Source organism: Buceros rhinoceros, unplaced genomic scaffold (genome assembly GCF_000710305.1).
Source record: "Buceros rhinoceros silvestris isolate BGI_N320 unplaced genomic scaffold, ASM71030v1 scaffold6329, whole genome shotgun sequence".
Classification (NCBI taxonomy): domain Eukaryota; kingdom Metazoa; phylum Chordata; class Aves; order Bucerotiformes; family Bucerotidae; genus Buceros; species Buceros rhinoceros.
In genome coordinates, this window is record NW_010429651.1 from 1 (window position 1) to 13,472 (window position 13,472).

Sequence of the window (13,472 nt, forward strand, 5' to 3'; positions counted from 1 at the left end):
TCCCGGGGCGGTGGAAAAGTGACTCTGTCTCTCAGAACTGCGGGCTGTTAGTGGATACCTGATCCAGGAATATTTGCTGCCACCCTAAGTTTTTTAGATGTTAATAAATAAAGGAAAAGAACGTCATGTACTAATAAGGTTTTTTTATTTCAGATTTTGCCCGTGGCCCATACAAAAATACATCCTGATCAGGTACTATAAGTCTTTTGTTTTGTTGTTTCTGATGTCTTTGCAAATACGTGTAACATCCTAATTCAGCACTCGCACTCTATTTCAAGTTCCAGACTTTCAAATAGCCCAAACCATTACCTCTGTGACATTAAAGCCAACAGAAATTTCTCTTAGGAGGAGGAGCTGTTGAACTTGGGATGAAATACTTAAATACTGAAGGTCCGTGTAATATGCAGAAGTTGTGATAACATTAAAGCCAACAGAAATTTAAATTTCTCTTAGGAGGAGGAGCTGTTGAACTTGGGATGAAATACTTAAATACTGAAGGTCCGTGTAATATGCAGAAGTTGTGATACAAAGCCTGAATGAGTTGTGTATTGTAAGCCATAGATTTTATCCAGTGATTTTTGTATGAAAAATTATTTGTCCATCTGACCAAAACACCTTGCAGAAAGCATCTGCTCTTTTTGGTAGTACATCATCTCTCAGAGAGGGCACTTACGTAGTGCAAGCTGAATGCTTGTTTTAAAATTGGGTTAGTGATAAATGTAATCAGAACTAGAAAAGGTGAAAAAAGAAGACCACAGAAAAGAAACTAATTCTGAATGAAACAGGAATGTTAAGAAACATAAATTAGACATTCAAGTAAGTAAGTGTGCAAGTTTTTGTTAATCACAATTTATTTTTCTGCTCTTAAAAACAGACCTAGACAAATATTTTATCTCAGTTTAGGAAACTCACAGTATGATCCATAACACAGCAAATATGCCACATATTTACATATTTACTTAAGTCCCTGTGGTGATACAGGCAAAATTTGCTGTGGTTAAGCCCTTGCGATAGTCATCACATCAATGCCTGTGTGATGCTTCTACTCCAAAAGCCAGTGCTAGTAAAATAAATGAGGCATTTTGTGCCCAGGGCTCCTCTGAAATCCAGTGTTGCAGTAACAGAGATGAGAAGGTGCATAAATGAATCACAAGGTGAACAGAACTTTGGGAAGCCCTTTTACAGATTGAAGAGATGTGTTGGTACCACACATTTCAGCGTACTTTAAAGTGTCTAGTAGGCCAGTTTCTCTGCATGCTAGTAAAAAGATTGTTGAAAGAGAACTGCATTCTTGGCAGATGTTTTAAAAAATACATTGCTTGACTGCATATCCTTCCTGATATTGCTAATAATGGCACAGTGTAACATTTCTTTCTCTTTCCTTTCTCTGTCTCTGGGTGTCACTTCCTGTTTCAGAAATTAGGTGAAAGCATTCAGCAACTTCTTCTAGCAAAAATTGCAGTCTACTTGATGACCTTCCTAATAGTCACAGTGGCATGGACTGCTCATGTAAGGTAGGAACACAGTGTCTAACTACAAAGTTAAAGAAAAAAATGCTGTTTAAAAGGACAGGAGGTAACGTGTCTGATACATTTCTGCCTTGCTGATGAATTTCTGAATTGTGAAGAAAGCTACCCTAAGCAGTGAGTTACTGTACTCTTACACCACTGGCAGTGATAAAGAGAAAAAGAAGTGTTATATATCTTGTAAGTTAGAATTACTCTTCATTTTACATCATATTCTAGATGGAATTCAACTTCTAATTACGCTGTAAAAGCGTAACTTCATAACTCGTGTGCTACACAAATAGAGGAGCTGATACAGTGTAGCTGGCCTAAAACTTGTCTCAGTCTGCAGCAGCGCCTGTCACTAAATCATTTGTAATTTTGCAGATACTGCAATTTAGAGAGCTGTGGACAGCGCCACATACAAGCATCATACTGGAATCAGGGCAGTTTTTGTTTAAATTTTGTTACTATATTCTTTCCTTAAATCGACTGTCTGCATTCTAACAGAGGTGTGCGACCTGTAATTCAGTATTTAAAGCTGATGCTTCACATCAGTGCATAAGTAAATGCTGAGGCATAGTCTTTGAATAGCTTCGGGTTTTGTGGAGGGCGGTTAGTTCTATTTGTTCTAAGTGATGCTTCTGTGGGTTGGGAATTTCATTAACAAGGTGTGGAGCAGTTTGGAAGAAAACCTTATCTTCTTTGCATAATAATAACTGCTGTATCTTCAGGAGAAGTAATTTTAAGCCTCAAAATTGTGAAAATACTCTGGCCCTAATAGAATGAACTTGCCTCTGTTCTCCCAACCAAAACCCAGAGAAAATCAGAAAATAGCTCTTCACAATGCAATATGAGACACATTGCTTCATCTGACAAGCTAAAAATCAGTCTGGTGCCTGTGTTTTTATTTTGACATCAGAGTATCAAATGGACTTGTTCATGTTCTTGTGTGAGCAGTGACAGTGACTGCTGGTGAAAGGCTGCCTTTGATCATGCTTCAGAAGCATTTGCTTGAGCAGAGAGCACAGGTTGTCAGTTGCCAGTTCGTTCTGGGCCTTGCCTGCATTTGAGTAAATAGGTGATTAATTGACAGCTAATAATAATATTTGTCCTGTGGCTCCCAAGCCTTGTGCAGCACACTAGCAGTTTGCTGGCTCTCCTGTCAGGTAGCAAAACATAAGAGCCATTCTGGAACAAAACTGCTGTGAGACAAAGCAAACCAGGAGCCTGCCCTGTGACTTGACTGCATTTCATTCTGTCGTGAAGTTGCAAGTCCCCCAGAGAAACGTCATCAACTCCTGTTCCCAAATCACCCCAATCTCCCAAGGAATGCATTGCTAGATATTTGGTATGTGACTCGGTGTGTCAAAGCTGACATCTGGATAACTTCTTCACACAAATGAATTGGCTGTTAACAATGTTGAAATTTACTTGAAAAAAAAAAAAGTAATTTCAGGTGTAGAGGAAGGATAGAGTAGAGGAAAAAAAATAAAGCCAGTTTGCTACATCATATGCCACTTACTTATCCTAGAAGTAGAAATGAGTTTCTTAATAACTGCTCCATGATTGAACTTGACCGTACCTCGCTTTTCAAATTTTTCTAACAAATTACTTCCATGTTGAGCTAATGAGTTAAAGGACTACTTGTATAAATTCTGGAGCAAAAGAAATCAGGTTCCCCTGTTATATCATAAATGTACATTTTGTTTACAGTATTGTAAAACTGGGAATTTGGGAGCTGCCTTCTTCATGGTATCTTGCCTTGTCTTCACAGGTTGTTTCAGGTGATAGAGCTTATAGATGATGTCCTTGCTCTCCTAAATCTGGTGAGTTTTGTCAGACACACTGATGTTTAACTAGCACGTACAGGTCACTTTTTCTTATTTCTGTATGTACATACTCAAAAGTTTCTAATTTAAATAATGTAAGTCTACCAAATTGCCAAGTCAGGAAGATACAAAGAGCTTCAATTCCTCCTTGACAGAGTGGCTGACACTTTTAACTTCCACATGTTTTGCTATAAGCCAGCAGAAGCTTTGCAACAAGTTAATCATTTGAGGGATCTGAAGAGGCACCTGTGGCAGAAGCTTTTGACTGTACATCTGTGTCCAGCTGAAGTATCTGTCCCTCAAGCTTAAGAAAATTAAATACTGTGTCTTTTGTGGAAAAAAAAAATCTTAGTGCTATGTTTGAATTACAGTTATGTTTTTAGTAATTTATCTTTTTAAGTTACGCTGAAATTCATTCTGATGTTTATTTGAAACAGGGAATTACATGATCTTTAAAAAACTGTTGCTGAGAGACCAATCTCTGACCTTTTCACTTGCCTAAACCTTATATCTTAAAAATTCTTCATTTATTTGACTATGGTTTTTAATGAGCCACCTGCAATTTCGTCATTACTAATAGTTGTAATGGCATGCTGCAATGATGAACATAATTCTTGCTTTCAGCTAGAGCTTTTTATTTTTCTATATTGTTTCAAATTCTGTTCTCTGACAGTGTGTTTTGTTGATAAAAACTGTTACTAAAACTACTGAGTTCAAACTACATGAGGTAACACTACAGAAAATTATGTTAGAGGACTGCTTTAAGGCATGTAATTCCCATCTGACATAGCTTTGTGCTTGAGATGTTGGGGTTTTTTTAATTTGGCTTTTTTGTACATGAAATACGTGATCTCTGTGATCGATGAGATTAATGTTTTTGAGATGAAAACCACCTCTTTAGGAGGTGTGGTATTTTTGGCATTGCTACTTTAGAAAGAAGTCTGTTAAGAACCATAGCAAAATCTTTACCTGTGGTGTTGGTAAAAATGGTACTGTTTTCTGAAACAAGAGTGTACAATTTGGATAGCAAACATGAAGATGAGTACAGAACTAGCCAGTTGTTACAGTCAAAGCTCAGCAACTTCAGAAATGTTTTTTTTCATGATGCAGCATAAACATTCAGTCTGTTTGTGCTGAATTCTCAGGGCACATCTTTAATGAGGGATATGCTTGCTTTGCATGTACCTAGTGTTTCAGTATGCTTTTTTCTTTTTTTAGGCTTGTATGATGATCATTACTTTCTTGCCGTACACGGTAAGTAGTTTTCTAAAATTTGACATACATTTAAGTTATTTACTTGAAAAGGCACTGCCAAAGTATTCAAGAATCCAAGAAAGTGTTACTGAAGTATAAACCCTGAATCCATTATAATAGTTAGGCCTTCTTTAAAATTCATGAAGACATGTTATAACCTTCAGTTATTGCATAGTATAAACCTGGCAGAAAATGGGTATTCTAGAAGAAAAGTTGTAATTGTGGAAAGTAATAGTTTCCCGTGATTTCTTGTAAAAAAGCAGCTGCATTGAAAAATGTTAAAAGTTGCCTGATGAGAATTTTGCATTTTGTAAGGGAAGTAAAACTGTGTTTCAAACTCCTCTTTAGATGACAGAACTTCTTCCTTTCGTAATCTAGACAGAGTTGTTGGAATCACTTTTGACTTACTCAGCAAGGTTGATTCTGACAGCCAATCATTTGTTTTTAAATCTGTAGATTTTACATTCACCATGATTTCTGGTCAGGTGACCTTTAGACCTGGCAAGAGTGTTTGGAACTGAACACCATACTAGCAGAACAAAATAGTTGCTTAAAATGCATCTTGACTTTCATTGTATGTGTAGAACAGATTTCTGTGACAGGCACCTGTTTCTCTGTGGATGTATGAGTTTTATATATTAGTCTGCAAAGAATAAGGCTCTGGTCAGTAAAACAATCTTTATCAGCCAGGGCACATGCTTTTTACTTTTCCTTGAAGCTGAAATAAATTTTGGAAAGTTGTCAATACCTAATACTACTCCCTGCTTTTTTTTATTCCCCTTTAATGAAGCTGCAGAAATTAATAAAGCAGGAAGCCATGGAGGTAGAAAAATTAAAAGATTCAAAAAAGTATCCTCATATCACAAATTTTCACAGCTATGAAAATCTTGTCCACTGAAAACACTGTTTTATGCTTTTCATGCTTTTTGAGCTCTATGCTTAACTATGAACCAGTCTGTAGTTATTATGGTGACGCAGTCACCAGAGGGGTTAAGGTTTTGTGGTATCAACATGAGAGCAAAAGAATCTCTCCATCTCTCTAGATGCCTTGGGTTGGAATGCCTGCACGTATCTGTGACTAGAAATTGCATTTAGGGGAATTGTGTTGAAATGCAAAGTGTTATTGAGGTTATTAGGTGAATGAAGAGTACTTCTGTTTCTCTACTCTTACTCCTATGTTGCTTACTTAAATATTTGATCTAGTTGCATTATTTTCTAGTTTTCCTTAATGGCCTCGTTTCCAGAAGTACCTTTTGGCATTTTCCTGTTCAGTGTCTGTGCTGTTGTCATTGGCCTTATACAGGTATTGGGGCTATCGATTTACATTTTTGCTTTTAAATAGATTTTCTTGGGTAGAATTAAAATTACATTTCTTAACTATGGGTATAAATTGGTTTTTTGTTTGTACAGTGTTCTTTTTCTAAGTCATGTCTGTTATGATAATATAGTGTATGTATATAAGATGAAAGTTTGCATTGCCACTGCCCTGTGAAGCTGATATATGCAACTAAAACAGCCGATCGAAAAATTCTCAGAATAGTAATTCCTTTCCCACTCTTTAAAAAGAGTGCCTTGGGGAAATAGCAATTGACTTTTCCTGCTGCAGCAGGACTTTTCTTACTGCAGCAATGGCTGAGCGAACATGGGCTTTCAACCTCAGTCCAATGACGCTTGTTTTCTTCTGGTTCAGTGCCCTGTCAATTTCTTTTCCTTATTGTGGAGGTTTTCATTTCTCTTCGTATAAGGTCCATGGTAAAGACAAGCTCTGCAAAGGAGACTAAAATCTTGACTTGCAGTGTATTATGAAATCTCAAAGTTTCTAAGAGCAGCTGTCCATATGGGAGTGAAGAATTAGGATGAAAGTATTTAGGATTCATAGTTTTAGAGTATTATATTTTAAATGCTGCATATACTTTTATGTAATAACTTCAGTAATGCTCTTTTCCTTACAGGCAGTGATAGTAGCTTATGGATTCTATCACCCACACTTACTGAATCAACAGATACAGGTGTCTGAAAATCAGAATTTCTATAAACGTCATATCTTAAAGATTATCCTAAGAGGACCAGTTTTATGCTTTTTAGCAGCCATCTTTTCATTTTTCTTTATTCCTTTGGTAAGTTCTCCCAAATGATCGAACATTTAGGGCTGTGCATTCAAATAACGATGTCCATGTTAAATATTCATACTTTCTCAGTTGCCCTTTCTATGGTCATGTAATCTTTGCATTGAAGGTGCCAATTGGCATGTTCACAGATACCAATCCATAATTTAACCCATGAGTTTGGATAGTTTTGACAAATATTCTGCTACAATATTTGCTTTACTTGCTCTGCTAATTTTTTACTGCTTCTCTTAATTAGAAGCAGGTCTTCTACACTGTCGCTTAGCATCCTGCCAATCATAAGTAGGTGAGCTAATGAGGAAGGTTACCTGAAGTAAACATCACATTGCACAAACTGAGGAAAAGTGGATATAATTGCTGCACCAACTCAGGGTGTAAGAGCAAATCGAATAAGCAGATCAGTTAGCTGACTGCATCTTAAAACAAATGTTTTTGGCTAAGGCCTGCTCTTACACAGCTTCTTTCTCTGCCATCTTTATTAAATGGCGGTGAGTTGCTCCTACTTATTAATAGTTTTTATCTTTCTCAGATAAATGAGAGTTTGGAACTGAAATCTAGTATGTGGTTGTGTCCTGAGCTTCCTTTCTTCTGTCTTGTTCATTATGAAAAGGTGGATTTAACTGAATTTTGAGAAAGATTCCATGGGAATGAGCAGCATTTAAATAATACCCAAATTTGGGAGGAATCAGATTGCTGCTGATTAAAGGGTCAGTTTTGAGTCCAAATGTGAAATGGCTTCATTGTAACTGAAAATATGTTTTCTTCTTACACTCTTACTTCCATCTTCTCCCCCACCTTGTTCACTAGTGCATTTTATTTTAATATTAATATCAGTGAAATTAGTCTCCAAGTTGCTCTTGTCCTTAGACGTGTGCTGAACCACTTATGACCCACTGAGTTGTCATTGGGACATCACAGAATATCTCAGATTGGAAGGGAACCATAAGGAGTCCTCGAACTTCCAAATAAGTCATTACTGCATTTATGTTAGCAGAATCATTTCCCTTCTTGTTCTAGCTTGTTTCATTACTGGTGCAAAATTAGCTATCAGAAAGCAGTATTAGGTTGCACGTGCAGTATTCAGGAGGTACTCGTGCATTTCAGGTGAGCCTTTTCCATGTCATAAAGTCAAGATTTGTTTTTCTCAGTGTGATTATACCTGAAGATGAGAGTAATAGTTTCATACTAAACTTGAAGGTAATTTATACTTCAATAATTAATTTAATCTAAATTTAAACTATTCATTTTCCTCTCCATAGTCTTATGTACTTCTTGGGCTCGTGATTCTTTTTCCGCATCTCACTCGATTCATTAGATGGTGTAAAACCAAGATTGTTGGTGAGTAACACTATTCATATGAGTACAATCAGATACGTTATTAGGTTGTCAGGGTGTTATCAGACAGCCTGGAATGGACTCATTTTTGTTACTCCTTTTTCAGTCTTGAAACATGATTTGGGGGTTTATTGCCATGCTTTCAAACAGTTTCTCCCTACCTCCCTGGTTTCCCTTAACGTGTGACTAGAATTGTGCAAGGCACAGCACATTCAAAGATGGTTTGTGAGCGCAAAATCTCTCTGGTTTGTCCTGAACATGCACAAAACACACACAAAATTACATGAATGATGGCAGTAGGCCATTACCATTATTACATGAATGATGGCTGCAGGCGATCTGTCCCTTTTCCCTCCTAAAAAAGGGAGCATGGATATTGAAGAATATGGGAAGCAAGCTCAATGCCTGTATCACTTTCTTCACAGCAATACCATATGGTCAAACATTGTCAAACTGGCAAGCAGAGCACCTATAAATCAAACAGTTTCAGGGTAGTTAACTGTTTAGGGTGTTACAGCTCTTTTGATCTAACAGCTGTGGTCTGAAGGTATGCCTTCACAGATGGCTTAGGTCAGCGAAAATCCATGCTTCTTCCCCACGTGCTCCTTGCTTATTTCTTTATGCCATCCTTGTGTTAGCACTAACAATTGCGCAATAACACCAGAGTGGCTTTTAAACTCTGCTGAGGAGGAGGTTGCCAGTGCTAAAACAAAGGAGAAGGTGGTATCATGCAACCTAGTCAGGTAAAAGGTGGGTCCCTCTTGCAGAGCAATACAAACTGACCACAAAAACACAGAATGGATCTTGACTTTGGAATCCGCATTCTAGGATTTCCTTCTGCTGCAAATGGGAGCATGCTTTTGACTCCCTCATTTTGCAGCAGTAATAGACAGGGATGCAGAAAGGCTCTGAAGCGGCAAAAGCTAGACTCTTAAAGCCAGAGAGTAAACACATACAAACTATACTGGTGCCTACTGCAGCAAGGGCACTGAGATTTGCAGTCAGGTTGTGTCTGTGTGTGGCACACCGTCAAATGGCTGACATAAATTACTGCTCTGTTGACCGAGTTGTGATTGCACTTGCTTTTCATTCAGTTCCTCTCCTTAACTCCATCTTGAAGCTCTAAGCTTTTTTCTTCATCCGGTCTATTCTCCTGAAGTGGTGCAGCTTGGCTAGCTGGGCAGCTCAGAAGTGTTTAGGGATGTGTTTGACATTTCCTATAAAAGCTCAAGCCCCACCTTTTGACCAACGACCAGATTTATTTTAAAGCAGGCCATTGATATCCCAGTGCAGCCCCCATGCTCCAGTGAGTTTTTTCCCATATGAAGTAGAAGTTCTCCACACTGTCTTAGAGGATCTACAGCTCTTAGGGCTATTTGAGGCACAGCATCTGATTTGTTTAGCTCAAATGCTTTGTTCAGTTCCAGCTTTGAATTATTATTCACATGCTGCAGAAGGTCTGTGTCATGGGTTAGGGCTGGGCTGGCCACTAGGCAAATGAGAGATGCTCTCCATTAAACCCTCTCCCTTCCCAAAGGGGATGAGAAAGGGAATAAGGGAGAGAGACTTACGGGCTGGAAAACTATATCTGCTTTAATGAAAATAATGAAAACAATAAAACTAAATACATATGATACCAATACTTAACCCAACCATACTGATGGCAGCCATATCACCATTACCACCTGATGCTCTGGGCAGATACTGGGGAAGTTCCAGACTGGACTTGGCAGCAGATGGAAACCAGTTGCAGGAGCTGCATTCTGGAACTGGATTCAGGGATGCACAGATTGGGATCAAAGGCAGAACAGTCAGAAGAGTCCTCAGACACTGGCCATTGAAGAATAGAGCTTGTGATGGAATGGAATGGAATGGAATGGAATGGAAGGAATACCTCATTGGTCAGTGTAGGGTCGCCTGTCCTGTCCGCTCCACCCCACAGCTGCAGTCTCGCACTTACTGCACCCTCAACATGGTGCACAGGATTTAGCAGTGACCGTGGTCTGCACAGGAGCAAGCATAGTAAGCAAGAGCCTTTCTGCACATCAGTCCGTGGTAGCAACTGTAAACATCAGGTGTTATCACTGCTAGAAGCAGACACTGTCTGCAACAGTGTGCCATTAACTTCAGACAGTGCAGTCACTTGGAAGGAACTGAGCTGAAAAGTCATACCACTGAACAGAATTAAGTTCTGTTCTAACTGAAACCAGAACAGTCTGCCATAAAGAACAGGTCATTTTGTCCCTGAAGCACTTGTCCTGAAAGCAACGTTAACTTCAGGGAGAGGCACAGCTGCTGAAAAAAGTGGAGTGACTGCCCTGTGCAGCACCCTTTCTACAGAAAGATTTTGGCAGGTGGGGACAAGAGAAAGGGAGGTCACCATAGTTAAACTGCCTTGTTCTGTAGTACCTGATTCTGTGATTCATTAGTAAACATCTGGATCTGTTTCCAGGTCAGAGAGATGAAGAGGAGGAACACCATAGTTTAGAAACTTTCACTTTTTACCTCAGTGAGCCTCTGAGTAAGGAACGGGTAGAAGCATTCAGTGATGGAGTCTATGCTATTGTAGCAACCCTACTCATCTTGGATATATGGTAAGGCATGTGTTGCATCTTACATTTTATGTTGTTAAATACAATACTTTTGTCTGTACGTAATATTTGAGGAAATAAAATTAACCAAACATTGTCTTCTAAAACCTGCAGTGTTTTCTTTATGATTTTCTGAAAAGATACAGAACAGAAACAAAAGATATTACTAATGCCCACATTTCAGCAGTACTGATCATCAGTCTCTCGAATGTGTGTTGGGGTGGGGAGTCCTGAGGAACAAAGCTTCCTTTTTGCTTAGTCATGTTTTCAGATAACAACCTTTTACCAACAAAAGATGCTTAGTCACTGTGGAAACTTTATTACATTAACCTAAAGGAATGCCAACTTACTTTCTTATCTCTTTTCAGATCTAATTTATTTGCAGAGCTCCTATTTGAAATGCTGTTTTTAAATTAGAGAACTACAAAGTGGATGCCTGTGGTTCCCTACTTGCTCAGAGTAAAGCAACATGGTTCAAGGTTGCTTTTCCAGGTGTGTTTTTATAACAGTAATACACAAAGTAAACGAAGTTTTCTCTCCACAGTGAAGACAACGTCCCGGATCCCAGAGAAGTTGAGGAGAAGTTCCATGGCAGCCTTCTTGAAGCTTTAAGTGAATACGGGCCAAATTACCTTGCCTACTTTGGCTCATTTGTAACAATTGGTCTACTGTGGTTTGTCCATCACTCGCTCTTCCTTTATGTAACAAAAGCTACACGATTAATGGGACTGCTTAACATACTTTCATTGGCTTTCATTGGTGGGCTTCCACTAGCTTACCAGCTGACCAGTGAATTTGCAGAGAAGTCTCACAATGAAATAGAAGCCATTCAGGTCAGCTGTGTTATCACTTTCTTTGCCAGCATATTCCAGTTTGCAATATGGACTACAGCCCTCCTCCATGAAAGGGAAACTTTGCATCCTTTTGCTAGATACGGTGGCAAGGAGCATGCCTTCATGTTCGCCAAGCTGGCTCTCTACCCTTGTGTAAGCCTTGGGGCCTTCTTCCTAACATGCTTGTTAAGTGAGTTTAGCACAGCAATTTTCCACCTTATGCAGATTGTAATCCCATTTGCTTTTCTTGCCTTGCGCATTTTTGTTAGAATTTCTTTAACAGTCATAAAGTATGTGATGTCTCTCTCCAGACGGAAGGTTGTATTGTTAGAAGAAGAGGAGGCATGTTTGTCTCCTACAGAAACACTGTCCTAAATTGTTGCACAGTGCATGTGAAGTTAAAACATTAACTTCAGTTCTTCTAAATCACTTTATCTTCATGTGTGGATTATATTGATCTAAACCAAAGACTGTGTTGGCCAGAACTGGGGCATATTTAAGTTTTAGCTGGCCATGCTTAGCCACTTTCTCCAAAACTTAAAATGGAAAAATATGGGTAAATAGGGGATACAAACAAAAGCATGTTCCCCTTCCTTTACAGTCACTTTTTGGAAAAATTGCCGCTTTATGTGTGACTGCATGGATGATCAGATAAGAAGTGCACAAACAGATGCCCAGCAAAATGCCCTTTTTTCTGTCATACGGCAGTTGTTATGGCAGCCAAACAGAGATATAGAAGCTGACTGTGCTACTGTAAGATGGGGAGTGAGGCTTGGAAGCCATGGGGATCTCTGGATTTCTGTGTGGTGCATCATGGTAGAACATTTGTGAATACAGGTTGCTGGTCTCCTCACCCCCACCTTTTCTGCATAGCCAAAAACTTCTGATAGCATTTTGAAATTACTTATATTTGCTTGACTCTGAGCATGAGTTTAGATGGGAGCTGGAATTGTGACCCACATGCAGTCTTCCAGGCTACCTGAACACATGTTCTTTGGTCATATCCGTTCTTCTAAAAAAGGATGTATTTTACAAATGAGGATTCTTGTGGCTATGTATCCAAGGTTTAGACCAGCTTTGATATCTCCCAGGGAGGAGATTCAAAGAGCTAGAGGTAAATTTGGGTTTAGTTCTGAAGCAGCTTTTCATCTGAAATGAAAGGTTTGGATTTCTCAGGCCTTGTGTGTCTGTTTTCATGCCTATTGAAAGGAACATCTTTCTCTTATTCTGAAGGCATGTCATCATATTCAGAGAGAGTATGAGACTTTCCTACCACCTGTAAGAGTTGCCCATCAGGTAAGGGAGTTGAGTTTTTCCCTAAGTAGAAGGTAACTAAAGGATCTTAGGAATTTCTAAGTCTCAGCAAGACAACAAAAGAAACTAACCCTGTAGAAGTTCCAGTCCATGGCATGTTGAATTTTTTTACACTTACGTGCAGTTTGATAAGCTTTATGCTTATCAAACATTACCCTGCAGAGAGCTGGGAAAAGAGTGGGCAAAGTCATCTAGCCTCTGGCTGCCCTGAAAGCCTTTACCTGTCATTTTGGCAGAGCCATTAGTTTATGTCTTGAACTGTCGTTGTGCCTGATAACTTTAATGCCATATTTAAAGGCATCTGAGGGATTTTGTTGTTCCTCTTAAAAAAAAATAATAAATACTGTGGCAAAGTATCCCTGGAGTAATTGTTAGTGAAAACAAATTTAGGTATCTTGTTTCAGCTGAGTTCAGTCTTGAAAGCACTAGTGCTTTTGGTTTGAAGCATCTTGGTACCAATGTAGAGATACTGTACTCTCTGTTTTGTTGGCATTACAGACTTCTTGTGGAGAGTACATTCAGATATTCAAGGGGGTTTACTCCTGGTTGAGGTTAAATGATTTGCAGTAGGATTCTGCATTGTGTTGTGTATCGCAGAGTTGTCTGGTATTTAATAAAAGCGTTTTTGGTTCTGTATGGGTTTTTTTCTAATATGCAGGGGGTGCATAATAAACAGTGAATA

The 13,472-nt window shown here is 38.8% G+C and overlaps 1 protein-coding gene across 1 annotated transcript; it reads left to right on the forward strand.

Moving 5' to 3' along the window:
• The first annotated feature begins 159 nt into the window (after positions 1-159).
• Positions 160-11,980, forward strand: TMEM175 (transmembrane protein 175). Its single transcript, XM_010142702.1, has 9 exons — positions 160-192; positions 1,417-1,514; positions 3,283-3,334; positions 4,556-4,591; positions 5,811-5,894; positions 6,544-6,708; positions 7,977-8,055; positions 10,505-10,646; positions 11,188-11,980. Exons 2-9 carry the CDS (start codon positions 1,471-1,473, stop codon positions 11,849-11,851), a joined length of 1,266 nt encoding a protein of 421 aa, XP_010141004.1. The 5' UTR covers positions 160-192; positions 1,417-1,470; the 3' UTR covers positions 11,852-11,980.
• Positions 11,981-13,472: the final 1,492 nt, after the last annotated feature.